This window comes from Geotrypetes seraphini, chromosome 15, assembly GCF_902459505.1.
Source record: "Geotrypetes seraphini chromosome 15, aGeoSer1.1, whole genome shotgun sequence".
In the NCBI taxonomy this organism is placed as follows: Eukaryota; Metazoa; Chordata; class Amphibia; order Gymnophiona; family Dermophiidae; genus Geotrypetes; species Geotrypetes seraphini.
In genome coordinates this window covers 6,761,631-6,778,395 of record NC_047098.1, presented here as the reverse complement: position 1 = coordinate 6,778,395, position 16,765 = coordinate 6,761,631, and the positions used below count along the sequence as shown (strand labels likewise).

At 41.8% G+C, this 16,765-nt stretch overlaps 2 protein-coding genes across 4 annotated transcripts in view; one reads left to right on the top strand and one right to left on the bottom strand.

Moving 5' to 3' along the window:
* Positions 1-156: 156 nt before the first annotated feature.
* MRTO4 (MRT4 homolog, ribosome maturation factor) lies at positions 157-16,608 on the bottom strand. Of its 3 annotated transcripts, none has more exons than XM_033922523.1 (8): positions 16,475-16,608; positions 13,696-13,754; positions 10,950-11,053; positions 6,593-6,674; positions 6,019-6,086; positions 4,520-4,671; positions 3,107-3,183; positions 157-1,930 (listed from the first exon to the last, which is right to left on the bottom strand). In XM_033922523.1, exons 1-8 carry the CDS (start codon positions 16,476-16,478, stop codon positions 1,796-1,798), a joined length of 681 nt encoding a protein of 226 aa, XP_033778414.1. In that variant the 5' UTR covers positions 16,479-16,608; the 3' UTR covers positions 157-1,795. The 3 variants fall into 3 exon arrangements, with proteins under 3 accessions (XP_033778414.1, XP_033778413.1, XP_033778411.1); XM_033922522.1 differs by having other exon boundaries at positions 16,454-16,588; XM_033922520.1 differs by lacking the exon at positions 16,475-16,608 and adding an exon at positions 16,217-16,244.
* Positions 16,567-16,765, top strand: part of EMC1 (ER membrane protein complex subunit 1) — a 38,277-nt gene continuing 38,078 nt past the window's right edge. The window contains exon 1 of the mRNA XM_033922515.1: positions 16,567-16,694. Coding sequence (XP_033778406.1) covers positions 16,597-16,694 — 98 coding nt within the window. The 5' untranslated portion in view covers positions 16,567-16,596. The remainder of the gene's footprint in view (positions 16,695-16,765) is intronic.

Genomic DNA, 16,765 nt, shown 5'->3' with positions numbered 1-16,765 from the left:
TATATCCACCACCATCTACTGCCAGTGTAGGTGCAGGTTAAAGCTGGGAACGTATTAAGGATAGTACTACTGGTTGCCCTTCTTGGCATCCGAGAACATTGTATTTTCACAGATTTGTTCATTTACTGTGGAAACTTGGGTCTTCTTTTTGCCAAAACTAAGAATCTAATGTAGAGCAGATGAAAAAGGACACTACAACTCACTTGCAGAAGGTAAAATTGAGGAGAGAGATTACTGCCTGGGGAGACAAGGTGGCAGACTTTATAAAAAAAAAAATGGATTACTATAATGCCATATATAAGGAACTCACAAGTTGGGGCACATGAAGAATCAGATGCTTTTCATACAGGAACAGGGGCCTATAAGCATGAAGCTAGTTGCCATTATATCCATCCTGACCTAGCCTGGGCTCCTGCAGACACTAGTCAGCTCTGTGATTGGAAGTACTGGACTTCATAAGGCTTGGCTCAGCTAACCGTGCTTTCTGTTCTCAGTGCAAGCTTTAATAGCTCAACTACTCAAACAACATATTTTTTTTAATTAAAAAGAGGAAGACCAGTTTTGGGACAGGAGAGTCACACTGAGGTAGAAAACCTGGGTCTGGATTTCTGCACTGGGGATGCTGCAAAGGCAGCATTCCAAGACCTGGGAAAAATGTTTCTGGTTCTTCCTGAATAGTGACAGCTAGAAGCTAACTTGCAATCGCAGGAAAGAGTTGGATAATACTCCAAAACGTTCAAAAGGCAACTCTCTTCGAGTCAGGGAAGAGGCTGGTGAGACACCTACACAAACTTAAGTGGAGAAAAAGACCTCAAACTAGTACAGGGGACATACAAACAGCATAAAGCTGTGGCAAAGTAAACCCACTGTCATTGGTCAGAAAAAAAAAAAAGGCATACTGATGTAACCCAAGCAGGTAGTCAAAAAAGGCTGTGAGAAATTCACACTTGGCAGGAGGCAATTTCACAGAAAGTAACAAATCTAATAGCCAGCTTAAATGATTCAATACAAGTCCAAAAAGTGAAACTTTCACTTATCTGTGGTGCCTTCCACTGCTACCATTCACAAATCCCCCACATTGCTATTGCTAGGGCTGTATTGCAGTGCTTGGGAGAAGGAAACCATTGTTTGGTAAATGAATGTTCATGAACCCACAACAGCAGCAAAAAAATTGCCACGCTCATCCTCTCTCATCCCCAACGTACAAAAAATATCAGTTACAAACAGTGGCAGCAGTTACTGTTCCCTAGAGTATTTTTTTTCCTCTTAGGCACAGCCTAGAGCTACCCTCATACTGTATAAGATTTTAAGCTCATGGTTCACGAGTAGCTTATAAACAGGAGCCACCAAAGCTCACTCGTAGATGTTGTAGAGACAGCCAGCAATTATGGCAGAAACTTCAGGGCAAAGCCAAAAAATTGGAACAAGGCTACAGTTTATGGGAAGAGTGCAAAACTTTTACCACTTACAAGCCTTAAATGAAACACTGGGCTTCATTGCCAATAGGAGGCAGAATGATATCCAGCACACACAATCCCATGCTCTCCTGCACAACCTTGTCATCTAACGGAACCAACCTAATACAGTGTGAAGGCTTTTCTAAAATAAATAGTTAATCTTGACCAGAGCTGCCGCCAGCTTCTACTGGGGAAGGCATCACAGCTGGATTGAAATAGAATTTAAAAAAATACTCTGAACAGTTCGACACTACCTCCCAGTTCAGAAGAGATTGAAAAAGGAGTATGCTGCTGGTGCACATCCTATCCAGTCCAAGTCGCTTTTGATAAAGTTTGTGCTAATCTTCCTCCTCCTCATCTTCCTGCAACTCATCTTTTCTTTCTGCCACCAGCTGGTTAAATTCTGTCGTTTCCGAGTTCCACATGGACTTTAGAGTAACAGTAAATTCTGCCATCTCAAAGCCAAACAATTTCTACAAGGAAAAAAACATCCCTATTAAAACTTTTTAGCATGTGTTGCTACTAATTAGCTTTTCAATTTAAGTGGAGAAAGTGAAAGATTTGATATATTGCATTATAAAATATCACCATACCAAGCACTTTGCCAGTGTTGCATAATGTATCCTACTGCTCTCCGTCATGTGCTAGGGAAAGGGAATAGTACTTGATATACTGCCTGCAAGAACTCGCGGCAGGAGCACTGGAAGGCCGCTCCTGCTCCAGTTCACTGCTGGACGATCAGGGATTATAAAAGGTACGCGGGGGAGGGAGGTAAAGGAAGACGTAGTCGGCCAGGACAGGAGGGATCCCTTCTGTCCCACTGGGGATTTTTAAAGATATGCAGGGGAGGCGGGATGGTGGGTAAAAGGTTTTTTTGAGTCAACCAGGATAGGAGGTGAGAGGAATCCCTCCTGTTCAGGCCCACCAGGTCTTACAGCAGAAGGGAGGGGGGGACTGAGCAGAGTCTGGCAGGGGAGGGAGTGGGGCTGTGTGTAGGGCAGGGTACTTGACTATTAACTCCCTGGTTTATATTAGTCAACTTTTTTTTTCTTCCTTTTTAGGGGGGGGGGGGAAGGTTACCTCGGTTTATATTAGAGTATATATGGTAAATGATTTACCCAGAGTCAGAAGGAGCTACAGCGGGAATCAAACATGGTTCTCAAGCTGCTGCATTAACCATTAGGCTACTCCTCCACAAATACTACTTTTTCCTACCACCAGAGGCAGGAAGTACACATATTGTACAGCATCCTGTGCTTATTCCTTCAGCCTTCTCCCAGACCCGCCACCTATCAGGTTACAAGGTGGGTCGCAATAGAGGCAAACATTACATTCCAGCTCATAATTAAAATTTCAATGCAGGAAACGGAGTGAAAGCCTGATTTATACCCTGTAACTCAGGGGTCTCAAAGTCCCTTCTTGAGGGCTGCAATCCAGTCGGGTTTTCAGGATTTCCTCAATGAATATGCATTGAAAGCAGTGCATGCACATAGATCTCATGCATATTCATTGGGGAAATCCTGAAAACCCGACTGGATTGCGGCCCTCAAGGAGGGACTTTGAGATACCTGCTATAGCTTTATAGCCATCTCCATAATGTTTACCTAGGCTATTAGGTAATAATACCCTATGTGTCCTGTGTGACTTACCAAAATACGTGCTTGCTCGGGGGTGAGCACATTCCCCTCTTTACATACGTCAAAATCTGAAAGTAGTGTTACAATTCCTGAAAAAAGACAAGAAAGCAAGAGCTAGAATACTTTCCCTAGAAAGAAGGCCCCTGTATTCACCAGTTTAACCCTCAAGCATGTTAAAAATCACCAATTAGTCCTTGCTCAAATGTGTAGAACTTATAGGGCCAGATTCTACAAACGGTGGAGGAATCGGTAGGCGCCTTAAAAATGGCCACCGACTGCGTGTTAATCACGCAACGGCGATGTTTGTAGAATTGTGGCTAAGTGAAAAGTTGGGCGTCGGACATGTAGGCCAGGGTTTTAAATGCCTACGTGTCCTGCACCATCCTTTTAAGAGAACGGCACCTTCATAGGCAGGATAACGGCAGTCGATTTGCAGATGCCCCTATGTGCCTCCATTTATTTTATAATGGCATTTTAATTGGCGCAGCCAATTAGTGCTCAATTAGAGCCCCCCTTTTACAAAACTGTGAAAGTGGTTTTTAGCACAGGCCAGTGTGCTGAATGCTGTGCGGCTTTTGACGCTCATAACTGAGCATCAGGGCATTAGAGCATCAGCTGGCGCTAAAAACATTTTTGTTGTTTTATAAAAAGGGGAGGGGGGTAAGTTAGGTGGGGGGTTTGACAACCTTTTTAGCATTGCCTCATAATTCTTATGCAGGCACCAGGTCCTGGTGAGAAATATGTGCAGGAAACCTGGAAAGATTACATCAGAAGGGATTGCCTTATTAACCTCCTCCCTGCCACGGCAGAGCTAAAGATTTTGCCTGCTCTGGTTAAAACACAACTGTATTATGAACTCAACTCTTTATTGATTTATAAATGACTAAAGCACAGCCAGAAAAATGTTCAAAATTCCAGCAATGATAAAGCCTTCAATGTATATTACAATGTTTAGAAAGTAGGGAGCTTCGACTCTTGCAGCTCCCCGCCACCCATTCTATGAATCCATGTCACCCCCAACTTCCCCCCACACAAACACAAAACAGTACAGTTTTAAAGGTGTTCAGACTTATGGGAGTAGAATGGGTACAAGTGGATCGATTTTTCACTCTGTCAAAAATTACAAATACTAGGGGTTACTCAGAAGGTAAAGAGAAATACTTTTAAAACCAATAGGAGGAAATATTCCGCATGGAATGTTGCTACTCTTTGGGTTTTTGCCAGGTACTAGGGACCTGGATTGGCCACCGTGAGAACGGGCTACTGGGCTTAATGGACCATTGTTCTGACCCAATAGGGCTATTCTTATGGGAGTCCTAATACTACTACCAGTCATTTCTATACTGTACACATTATATGCAGGTAATTTTACTGTCATTGAAGGACAGTTCAGTGTAACATCTTCCCCCTGTGGGCTTCCCTCACCTTTCTTCAGCGATGTTGGCAGTCCCAGCTGTCGTAACTGGGGCTCCATGGAGTGTGGGAACTGTTCCAATGGCCCTGCATCCAGAGTCACTGTGAATGTTGCTTTGTTTCCAGCCCGTGCATAGTCTGTTTCTTTAAACTGAGCAAACCAGCTGCAACAGGCAAACAGAAAATAAATTGGTGTATAATATGACAACAAAAAAACAAACAAACCAAACCCCCCCCCCCCCCCCAGAAGATGCTACAGGGATGATTAAAAAAAAAAAAAAAATCTGCTGGATTGGTCCTCATGCAGCCCCCAAGCAGACAGAGGTTAGGTCTCTTTCATTCAGAAAAATCACTCAATATCAGCAAAGAAGAGGAGGCAGATCTTCGGGCACAGGACATGCTGGTGCCCAGATGGAAGTAAGAAGCATGCTCGGGTAGGTCTGGGCGATTTCACATCATGGGGGGAGGGGAGGGGGGGCGGTTTAGAGCAGGGCTGCTGGCCTCGGGGAGTGGGTGGGAACATATCAAGCGAGTTTCCCATAGTTCCTAAGGGGAAACTCACTTTGATATACGAATATTTTGGTTTACGAGCATGCTTCTGGAACGAATTATGCTCATAAACCAAGGTACCACTGTATATTGAATTATTAAATTGCAGACCCTTGGGAGAGTGCTTATTAGACAAAATTTCTCATGTTTTTAAGAAAAAAAAAAACCAACAAGTAACACCAAGAAGAAGAAATACATAAAATAGGAACCAATATACAATTCACACATTCCCAATGTGAATCCCCCCCATCCCACCAAATACAAAGCAGAAACATCACAGTAGGCTTTGACTCTTACAGCCCACTGAAAAAGAAAGAGACCCTTCCGCTACCTCCCTAGAATTACAGGAAAACAGAAACAAAAAGCAAAAACAAATAATTAAAAATCCCAAAACAGTCTTATGTTTTTATAATATGAATATACTCTGAATAATTCTATGAAAATATTTATCTGAAAAGTTAAAATTTTCAAGTTTTTTAATGGTTGTTTTCTGACTGGTGACTGCAATGCTTTTTTTAATTTTTTATTATTGAAGTATGGAACATTCTAGAAATAAATTTATATCCAATTAGCCCACTTCAAGAGAGTCAAGACATCATAAAAATAAATTTGGAAAAAATTTATACATAAATCAAAAAATTAGAGAAAAAGTACCTAATACAACAAGACCCTTATCTAACTATCTTATTTATCTCCGAGAACATATATATAGGGGTCCTTTTACTAAGGCGCGTTAACTGACTTATAGCGTGTTAAAAGCTAATGCGCCAATTATATTCTATGGGTAGTAAAAGGACCCCATAGTGCTTTTAGCATGAGGTAGTTTTTCTCCACCCTGACTTTGTCTCCAATAAAAAAGTTTCTCTGTTCACACGATGGTGCACTTATTGCGTGAACAAAGTCGGTTTCTGGTATTTTGACAGCTTGCTCTCTCATTCAGCTCGTATCAAGTCCATACTTACTCGTTCACTTCTTCCTTTGTGCGATTTGTGAAAAGTAATCCAACTTCTCCTCTCAAACACTTGCTCAGCTAAAAGAGGTAAAAGGGAGGATTTAATGGGATATAAAGTCATATTCATACCTTTACTGGGAGATGCAGTGGTGATACCAAGATCTCACAAGTGAACTGGGATGAAAATATTTTCGTTAGGAACATTTTATTGGTGAAGTAATGCATTCGCTACAACAGTGGTAGGCAAATACAACATACAACGGAATGCAAGACATCTGCATCGTACACACACAAGAGAGAAACAAACTAGAACTTCACCTTTTTCAATATACCTTACCCCCACCCTTACAAACTTCCCCCCCCCAACAGAAAGATAATAAGAGCACTTGCCCGAGATTTTACTAAAATCTTAGAACAACACTAGGAAACATAAGAATTGCCATACTGGACAGACCAAAGGTCCATCAAGCCCAGAATCTGGTTTCCAACAATGGCCAAACCAGGTCCCGTTCTTTAGTATCTATGTCAACCTCAGTCCTACACCAGCATTCTTCAATGCATAAAACACAGGAAAGGACACTTACCTTGTGCAAATTGTCCTTGTATTCATCAGTAGAACTTTTCCCCAATGCCACCATCATTACTTTGTTTTTGCCAAAGAAAATTCTTAAATTGCAGGGAAAGAGAATAGAATAGGTTTTAACTTGTTGAACAGCATCCTTCAGATACCTGAACTATGCTAAAAATATCAAGAGACATTTGCCTGTACTGAAAAGGTTAAAACTTTAGCAATTATGAACTGAACAAAGATCTTCAGCTGCTCAATAAACTCGTGTAAAGTTTCAATTTGGCTTTTTTTAATGCGAGCTTTATGGTCTTTACTTGGTTCTCCCTCTAAAGTACAGTTATGCCTTTCCTCAGGCCCATATTCCATTCTAACCACTACTCTTATGGTGGAACATGTGAGCCTTCCAAACTCCACCTAAATCCCACATATGCAGGCATAAGGGCTACTAGACATCCAGATTTCCCCAGACATGTCCGAGGGTTCGGACGGCTTTTCAAAACTTGGCACTTTGTCCAGATTTTCAAAAGCTTCCTTGAAGTTGCATCAGGCAGGAGAGCATCTGCGCCATCACTCCTTCCCGATGAGAGCAAGCAGCTGGGAGGGTGGGGATGGGTGGAACTGGGCGAGCGGGGGGGGGGGGGGGGGGGGGGGGGAAGGGTGGTCTCGGGTCCAGATTTTACTAAAGTAAAATCTGGTAACCCTAGCTATTGGGGTCCACTAGGTTTTGGAAGGCTCACCATATGAGACATGTACCTGGGACTGTTTATGTGACGTTCACAACATTGTCCCCTAGGGTGCCCCACTGCTCTGCTAGGATGTCTGTGGCCCCTCCCACATCCCAATGGTTTGTTCTCTCGGATGCATTTGTTTTTGAAAATGGTTTATAGAAAGATGCAGAGAGCATGTTTTTGAAAAAAAAAAACCCAAGATAGAAGTTTTGCAGTTTTGAAAATGGTCACGTTTGCTACTGGATTTGTACAACTGCCGCAAAACAAACTTGGATTTAGAGATCATTTCGAAAATGCCCCTTACTGATTCCTAAGGGTGCTTTTTACTATAGAGCAATACAGTTTTGCAATTACAATGTGAAATGCCCCAAGTTACCACCTAGTAACTGCATGGCCTCTGCATTAGAACTAGTGAGAATTTCCCCAGCATCTATCCAAACAGAAACACACCCATTCCCCATTATGCAGTTACTCCAGGAATTAGCACACAGAAAGAGCCGGATTCTCAAAACTCACTGATAAAATCCAGTGAGTCGATGTAGTGGGAGCAACTTATTTTACTGGCAACTCTCAGAATAGCAGAATGCAAATTATATGAGTGCTGTTTGTGCGGAGAATTGCTGGTAAAGAGCAGGAGAAACTGTGCCTGGTGCTTGCTCAGAAGAGCACATCGCTAAGTACAGCTCCTCCCTCCCATCAAAGCTGCTCTCCCTGCCCAATCAACTGAGCTGCAGGTCTTCCCAACTCCTGTCAGCACAGATGATTAACTGCTAGAGAGAGCAGCAGAAAGAAGAGTCCCCCCTCCTTCTGATACCCCCTCATCCGCCGATGCTTGGACCCCCCAACACCCTGTACAAGATCGACAGAAGGGATGGTCACTTCCTCCTCCTCCTACCACTGGGGTCCTTTGCTGCCTCCCCACCCACAATCCAACACTCCCAGGAGGGATGCCTACTCCCTCCTGTCGCCGGAGTTCCCCGACCCTTCCGGTAGGAAGGATGCCCATTCCCTCCTGCGCCAGTGGTCCCCTGCCCCCTCCCCGGCTGGCAGGAGGGATGCCTACAAAATGGCAGGCCATAATTTCCCAATGCATTCTGGGATGTACCAGGAACGTGCCTAAGGCTCTGATTGGCTCAGACGCCTAAGGACCCTCCCTTAGGAGGGGCATTCCTTCTGCCAGGGGTGTCGGGGGACCCTGGTAGTGGGAGTGAGTGGGCATCCCTCCTGCAGTCCTTCATATTGTTGTTTAAACATGTCTATGTTATATGTGGTAATCACAGGGAAACAAGATTTTATGTATGTGATATGGAAACTGCATAGTTATATGCGGTATATAAATTTGTTAATAAATAAATATTCAGGGGTCTTTATTTTTTAATTTGCAGGGTGAGGAGGGTGTCTGAGCTGTCAAGCCTTACTTTCCTATCAGTGCTCAGGCATTGTTTGGAAAGTAAGGCTACAACAGCTCAGACCCTGTCGGAAACTTTTGCTTGCATATGTGGTACAATGAGGTTAGGGAATCACCCAGTGATTATTACTAATAACTGGAAAGATCATAGTAGGCTTAATTTTAAGCCTTGGTGGAATTCATTTTGTCACATATATAGAATGGAAAGATTATTAGCGGTACAGAATGGAAATTATAAAAATTTTATTAAAATATGGGAGCCATTAACATCTTTTTGTCATGATTAAATGCCATTTTTCTATTAATTTTACACCATATAGTATTGAGAGGGGGGAGGGTTTCAAATTTATGATTTTATAATGAATAATGGGCTTTGAGGGAGGGTGGGGAGAGGGTTACATTTGTATTTATAGATTATAATGATAAGATGTTCAAGTGCTCAGATTAATTGTGTTTATTATGAATTTTTGTACACTTGATGAAAGTTTAAAAATGAATAAAGAATTAAAAAAAAAAAAGAATCGCTCGGGTGCTCCTTTAAATACTGATGAGTCCATTTTACTATTTTAATATTAATGACCTCATTGTACTACATTTGCATGGCAGTGTCTGAGACTGCTAGGATGCTTGGAAAAGGCCGTTTCGATAATTGGCCGATAAATATTGGCACACTAAACCGGCTGGAACTGGTTTAATGGCCATCGTTAAGAGCATGGTAAGTTTTGAGAATCTAGCCTTAAGTGTGAAACTGCCCCGATAACTGTTATTAGGGCCTTACACTAATTCCAGCTTAACACACTTTATTTAATATAAGAAAACAATTATCAGCCTCCATTCACAACACACACACACCATAAGCTGCAGATAATCATTTAAACTCAACATACTCAGTCTACACACTACCAGTCCACACTTTCTGCTACTGAGGGGACAGAGAGATCATACCAAAACTGGCCACAGCATAACTAGCCACCAATGACTCGGATGTCATGAAAACAAATTGTGTAAAATAAACACTTTCAATAGTGATTGATGCTGTAATGTCCTTTAGTGTAATATAAGGACAGCATAGGCTATTAAATAACTGAAAATGAAGGAAAAAGCCCCAGAGAAGGGTCCTCCCACCTCCGCCGAAGTGGTTTACTGAAGGTGGTTGAGCGGTCACCTCCTTGGCAAAAAACCTTCAATGAAATAAGAGCTTTATGCTGTGCTTTACTAATGAAAATCAAAAGATAGAAGAAAAACTTTTCCACTTATCTTCGGCTGATTGGTAGTAAAGCTGAAGGAAAAGGGGATAGAAGGGTATAGATAGAGGACTACTACACAGGTCCTGGACCTGTTGGGCCGCCGCGCGAGCGGACTGCTAGGCACGATGGACCTCTGGTCTGACCCAGCAGAGGCACTTCTTATGTTCTTATTTAATAGCCTGTGCTGTCCTTATATTACACTACAGGACATTACAGCATAACTAGCACCAGCTTGATAGGTAATCTGCTCTTAAAGCACTTTAAGCAAGCAGCAAAAATCAACCATTCCATCTCCAATCTTATGACAATATCAGACAACTTCAAAACATTCAGAAAAGAAATCAAAACCCTGCTTTTCAAAAAATTCATCCAAATATCTTAACCCCTCCTCTTTTACCTCCAGAAGATTCACCTACCTTCAGATAACCTTCCCCCAAATTACCCACCTTAACACCTTCCAATTAAACAAATACCATCAATAGATTGTAACCTACCCTCTCTAACTGCATTCCATATATATTTTTCATACAGTTCTTCACTGTCAGTTTAATTTCCATCCTATAAGTTCACATAGAATTTTTCTTTTTTCAACCATCTTTATTTTCTCTTCTTTATTAATTTCCAGGTACTTTAGTTAGATTGTGAGCCTTCGGGACAGTAAGGGAATTTTTTAAGTACCTTCTTACTTCTCATTTATAATCTTAATGTATATTTTCTACAAACCGCTTAGAACCTAACGGATGTAGCGGTATATAAGAAATAAATTACATTACATTAATTGGCATAACATCCTCTTGTTTAAATAGTCCAGCATTTCAACAGCCTATATAAATACCCGCCAGCTGGGTTTGTGCATATAGAATGAAAAAGGCATCAAGGACACACACACACACTGGGAACAGCACCCAAATTTCTGCTTTGCGAGTAAAAGACCACCAGTATCCCATCAGCTATTCTAATGTGTGGTTGTAGGTATTGCATGACCCTCACCTGCTGTGCTGCCAGGCGTTCCTGATCTCTTTCAGTTTGTTGTTCCTCATGTTTTCGATGGACAACACAAACAGGTATTTGTACGTGTCCACACATTTCCGCAACTGAAAGGGAAGGAATTGAAGACAGCGTTCAGCCTGGGGTGGAAAGATTCCTACCTTCTTCCATCATATCATACATATATACAGTATGCTTGACTTATTCTTGCTATATACCGCCTTGAGTGAATACCTTCAAAAAGGTGGTAAATAAATCCTATAAATAAATAAAAACAAACGCAGGTATCTTATGCTATTAACTGCTATGGCACATATGACCCCCTACACTTTGGGCTCCTTTTATGAAGCCGCGTTATTGGTTTTAGCGCACGCAGCTTTTTAGAGCACGCTAAACCCGCGCTACGCGGCTAGAACTAATGCCAGCTCAATGACGCGGCTTCGTAAAAGGAGCCCTTTATCTCAACATCTATGCAAAAAAAAAAAAAAAAAATCCTATTATGGGGATCAAGGTGGACAATACAATCAAACCAAATACTGGTTTTAATTACAGTTATGCTCATAAAATGATAAAAAGGCTACAAGGAGAAAGAAAATCAGAACACAAACATGTCTAGACCCAACCCGGTCCCTAAAACTCAACCTGAAAAACAAGTCACTTTGTATTACTAGTTCAGAGCCCTATTCAACAAAATTCAAACAAAGTAAAATTTGGTCTTATCTGATGATTTCCTTTCCTTAAGAACATAAGAATGGCCATACTGGTACAGACCAAAGGTCTATCAAGCCTAGTATCCTGTTTCCAACAGTGGTCAACCCAGGTCCCAAGTACCTAGCTAGCTGGATCCCAAGTAGTAAAACAGATTCTCTGCTGCTTATCCTAGGAATAAGCAGCGGATTTCCCCAAGCCATCTCAATAATGGCCTATGAACTTTATCCAAACCTTTTTAAAACCCTGCTAAGCTGATTCCTGCTATACCCAGTCCAAATCAACAGGTTGTGTTCCCCTACCAATGTATAGAGGCAGAGAACTCTTCTAATGACATCACAGCATAAGGAGTGGTGCAGCTTGAAACTAGCCAATATGCTTATGCCAAAATCAGAATAAAGAAAATCCCAAAGGGCCACTGGCAACTTGTCTAGTACAAAAATGGTGCTGCGAAAAAGCTAAGTCAAATATAAGGAGATAAGAACTAAAAGTGCTGAATAGCGATACTTAGAATGCAAAAGAAAATTAAAACTGAGAGGTAGCAGCGGTATACAAGCATACTGCTATGTTTATGTTCCAAAACTAGAGTCATATTTCAGATATTTTACAGGGATAGAATAAATGGAGGAGTGTGTGTGTACTAGAAAAATGACTAACTGAAAACTCTCATATAGACTCGGAAAATACATACAAATATCGGCGCGACCAAAGTGGAATATCAGTTGCCAAGAGGTCAGGAAAAATCCCCTAAGCTATAGCAACTACTAATGAATATGCATATAATGGAAGTGACAGGCATGCAAATATGCTCCATGCATATTCATTAGAGTTATCCTGAAAACCAGATTGGCCTGGTGGTCCTCCAGGACAGGGTTGAGAACCACCGATGTAAATTGCTGTGACCTGTAACACTTAGGTCTCTCTAGTTGCCTAAGATTTTTTTTTTTTTAATTTCATGTCTCTACAAATAAATGACTATTTTTCAAAGAGAAAATTATCCTAATGGTTAGTGCAGTGGCCTAAGAACCAGGTTTGATTTTCACCGTAGCTCCTTGTGACTCTGGGCAAGTCATGCAACCCTCCATTACTTCAGGTACAAACTAAGTACCTGTATATAACATGTAAACCCACCTGATTGTAACCACAGATATGTGGTATATTAAGTCCCATTCTCTTTCCCTTGTGGTTAGAACAGCAGGCTGGGAACAAGGGAAACCAGGGTTCAAATCCTGCTTCTCCCAGTGATTTTGAGAAAATCACTCAACCTCCTACAGGCTCATACCAGAACCCCTAATGTCAAGATTACAACACCAATCTTCTCTCCAAACCATATGCCTACACGAACATAAAAACCAAGATCTCTGTGCCATGAACCCTAATGAAATAATGTACACTTCTCCCCCTGAATCCACGGATTTGGTTATTCGCTCACGGCAGCCATTTCCTATGAGTGATCTGCACGGGGCAGGAGCGTAGAAGATCGCTCCTGCCCCGAAAACCTGTTAGACCAAAGGCTTAAGGGATTCCGGGGGAAAGCAGGAGGGAGGTGGGAAAGGTCCAGAATACAGCTTTAATTCCAGGGGGGTGGGTCAGAACCGGCCTGAATAATATTTGTGGTTTTTTAAATAATCGCGGGCCCCTAAACACCATGAATATTGAGAGAGAAGTGTAATTACTGAACATGGCCAGGCTCTTCTAAATTGTAAATCACATTGAACTCCTTCTGGGGCATATTAGCTAGCGATACAAAAATACTACTGTTATATAAAAAGCCCGTAAGTCTCTGAGGCAGAAGACTAACTACAGTATGCACCCAATTGTAATTTATCTAGGCAAATAATTAAATCCACACTCTAGATTCTGATGCAAGGATAAATGAAATTATTTTTTCTTTTACTTGAAGGCACCGACACTTCCAAATATTTCTGTACTGCTGCTGACAGATATAAGATGTTGTATTCTTATGTATATTAACACAAATGCAACACATGTATAAAGTTTATAGCTTTAGAAACATTTCAACATATAAACTTGTTCTTACCTCTTCTATTAAATTCTGTTTCACTTCTAAGCCTTTTTTTGTGGTTTTAGTCAAAGACACTGGAAAAGGATCAGAAAATTTCAGTTAGAAGGGTTTCAATCAAGAGAAAATTTACACTCACCCCTAAAATATATATATTCTGCAGCTGTCCAGTGTGGCATTATTATTATCCCTTCCTATTGTTAAATCCTTTACCCATCTCATTTCCTATCATACATTGTATTTCTTCTCCCTCTTACATTTTGGCCCTGTGTATGTTAAGTGTTGCGTCCATGTTACTTGTACTTCAGCCTTGTATTTGTTGATGTACTATTTTTAGACATGTTCATCGCTTTGCATTACGATTAAGCGAGTCATCAAATTTTAAATAAACTTGAAACTTGACAAGCTGAATTTCAGGCAATATGTTACTCTTGTTCGGCCAAGCGCAAGAGCAGACTGGAAGTCAGTCAGCCGAGAATTTGAAATGTATGAAATCAGCAGGGAAACATACTTTTTTTTTTTTTTTTAATTAGATTCCTTGCACATCCAGGGAGGGTGGATGGGTGGGGGGTATATTTTGAGGAGTTAAATTATTTCATTATAATATTGAAATTATATCATATGTAGCATTGTTTTAAATATTAGGATAAGAAGGGAAGAAAATTATTGTTTAGTGTAATAATGGTATAGTTAATAGTGTATTTTCGTGCTGTTTTTCCGATTTACATTTTGTATTGCGCTATCAAAGTTTAAAAATCAATAAAGATTTAAAAAAAGAAAATCAGCAGGGATACAGAATTTTAGCCAAAGGCTCTGAGCAGACCAGACACAGGAAAGTAGACAGTGGAATAACTAAACTAAGGGGTCCTTTTATCAAGCTGCAGTAGGGGTTTAATGTGCGTAATACAGCGCGTTAAACCACCTGCCGCGCTAGCTGCTAATGCTTGCATTGAGCAGGCATTAGTTTTTTAGCCAGCCGCGGGGGTTAGCGTGTGATGAAATGTCTAACACGCTAACCCCACTTGATAAAAGGACCCCTAAATCTTAAGTTTATACACTGCATCCTCTCTATAAAGATAGCACTCGGCACGGTTTACAGGAGCTTTAATATAAGGAAGGAAAAACATAAGAATTAGTGATTATAAAGAGGGTAGCGAGATTTACATTTTTGAGAAGAGCCAAGTTTTCAGATGCTTTTGGAATAATTGGAAGCAGCCCAGATTAGGCAGCAGGGCAGGAAGGTTATTCCAAAGCTCAGTGATTTTGAAGAAAAGAGATTTCCCTAATACCATTTAAAAAACCCCAGTGATTAGAAAAACCTCAGAAATTTGTCTTCTTTGAGCCTCTCCCTATTTCGTCTGGAGAAGGAAAGTGCTTAATGAAAATTAGATGCCCTAACCTGCTAATTGATTCTTATAAGAAGTATTTTCTTTCTATCTCACTCTTAATTCACATTTTGGATCTTTGAGGACTTGAGAAGATGTAAGTTAGTTAATTATTTCTTATTTGTTTTGAAAGGATTGATGTCTATAACATGAAGAAGGACACGGTACTACTCGAAAGGGTCCAGAGAAGAGCACCTAAAATGGTTAAGGGGCTAGAGGAGTTGCCATACAGCGAGATATTAGAGAAATTGGGCCTCTTCTCCCTTGAAAAGAGGAGACAGAGGGGACATGATTGAAACATTCAAGATAACGAAGGGAATAGACTTAGTAGATAAAGACAGGTTGTTCACCCTTTCCAAGGTAGAGAGAGCGAGAGGGCACTCCCTAAAGTTAAAAGGGGATAGATTCCGTACGAACGTAAGGAAGTTCTTCTTCACCCAGAGTGGTGGAAAACTGGAACGCTCTTCCTGAGTCTGTCATAGGAGAAAACACCTTCCAGGGATTCAAGACAAAGTTAGACAAGTTCCTGCTGAACTAGAACGTACGCAGGTAGGGCTAGTCTTAGTTAGGGCGCTAGTCTTTGACCTGGGGGCCACCGCCTGAGCAGACTGCTGGGCATGATGGACCACTGGTCTGACCCAACAGCAGCAATTTTTATATTATGTTTTCTTTGTTCAAGTTAATTTATGGCTTGATATACCGACCATCACATGTATCTGGATAGTTTACAATATTAAAAATTAGAAAAATCTAATAAAATGTTATTATTAGTTGAAACAAAATAAAAAGAGGGTAGAACCGAGACAGATTATGACTTATTAGAGATGAAAGGTGCTTGACTCGTCTTTCTGTAGACGTTTAATCTTGAATGTATAATTTGAAGACTTATACATTTAAAAAAAAAGAAACCCAGATGGAAAAGAGCATGAAGTTGGAACCCAAGCCCAGCCCAGAAATAGCTAAGAAGAAAAAACTTCAGTTGAACCAGGTTGGGCAGACTGGATGGACCATTCGGGTCTTTCTCTGCCGTCATCTACTATAAAGGAGGTGGAGGCAGAGAAAGGACCCCAGGAAGCCTTTGACAAGATTATTGAGGGGTCGGAGAAGGAGAAAAATGAGGGCGGGAAACACCTGCCGAGCCCCGTCTCACTCACCCTTCTTGTCCCGCTTAGATTTCGGCATGGTGGGGGAGTCGGACCACGTTAACCCAGCCGCTAGGACCCCTTCCGCCGCCGCTAAGAATTATGGGAGAGCCGACCAGACAAGCGCCTGAGTGAACCCGAGCTGTCTCCCCGCTACAGAAATCCTCCTCCTCCCCCCCCCCCCGCACCAGCTTCAAATCGAAAATCCCTCTAACTAAACAATACAAACAGACAAGGCACGAAAATCACGGCGGAAAGAAACTCTCTTGCCCATCAGGCGCGCTTCGAGCGCCTGCGCTGAGGGGGCTTTTCCCGCCGCTCTTCAGTCTTCTCTATGGCTTCGCCCCTCCTCCAGGCCCGGTGCATGCTGGGAAGGCGGCGGCTGCTAGGCCATGGCGGCGGCGGCGGCGGCGAGGAGGCTGTGGCTGCCTTTGGCCCTCCTGTCGGTCAGCGCGGCCGTCTACGAGGACCAAGTGGGGAAGTTTGACTGGTGAGCGCGTTGTCGATGTCCAATTGCAGTGCAGGGCCGGGAGACCTACAAGTCACATATTTATGAGGACA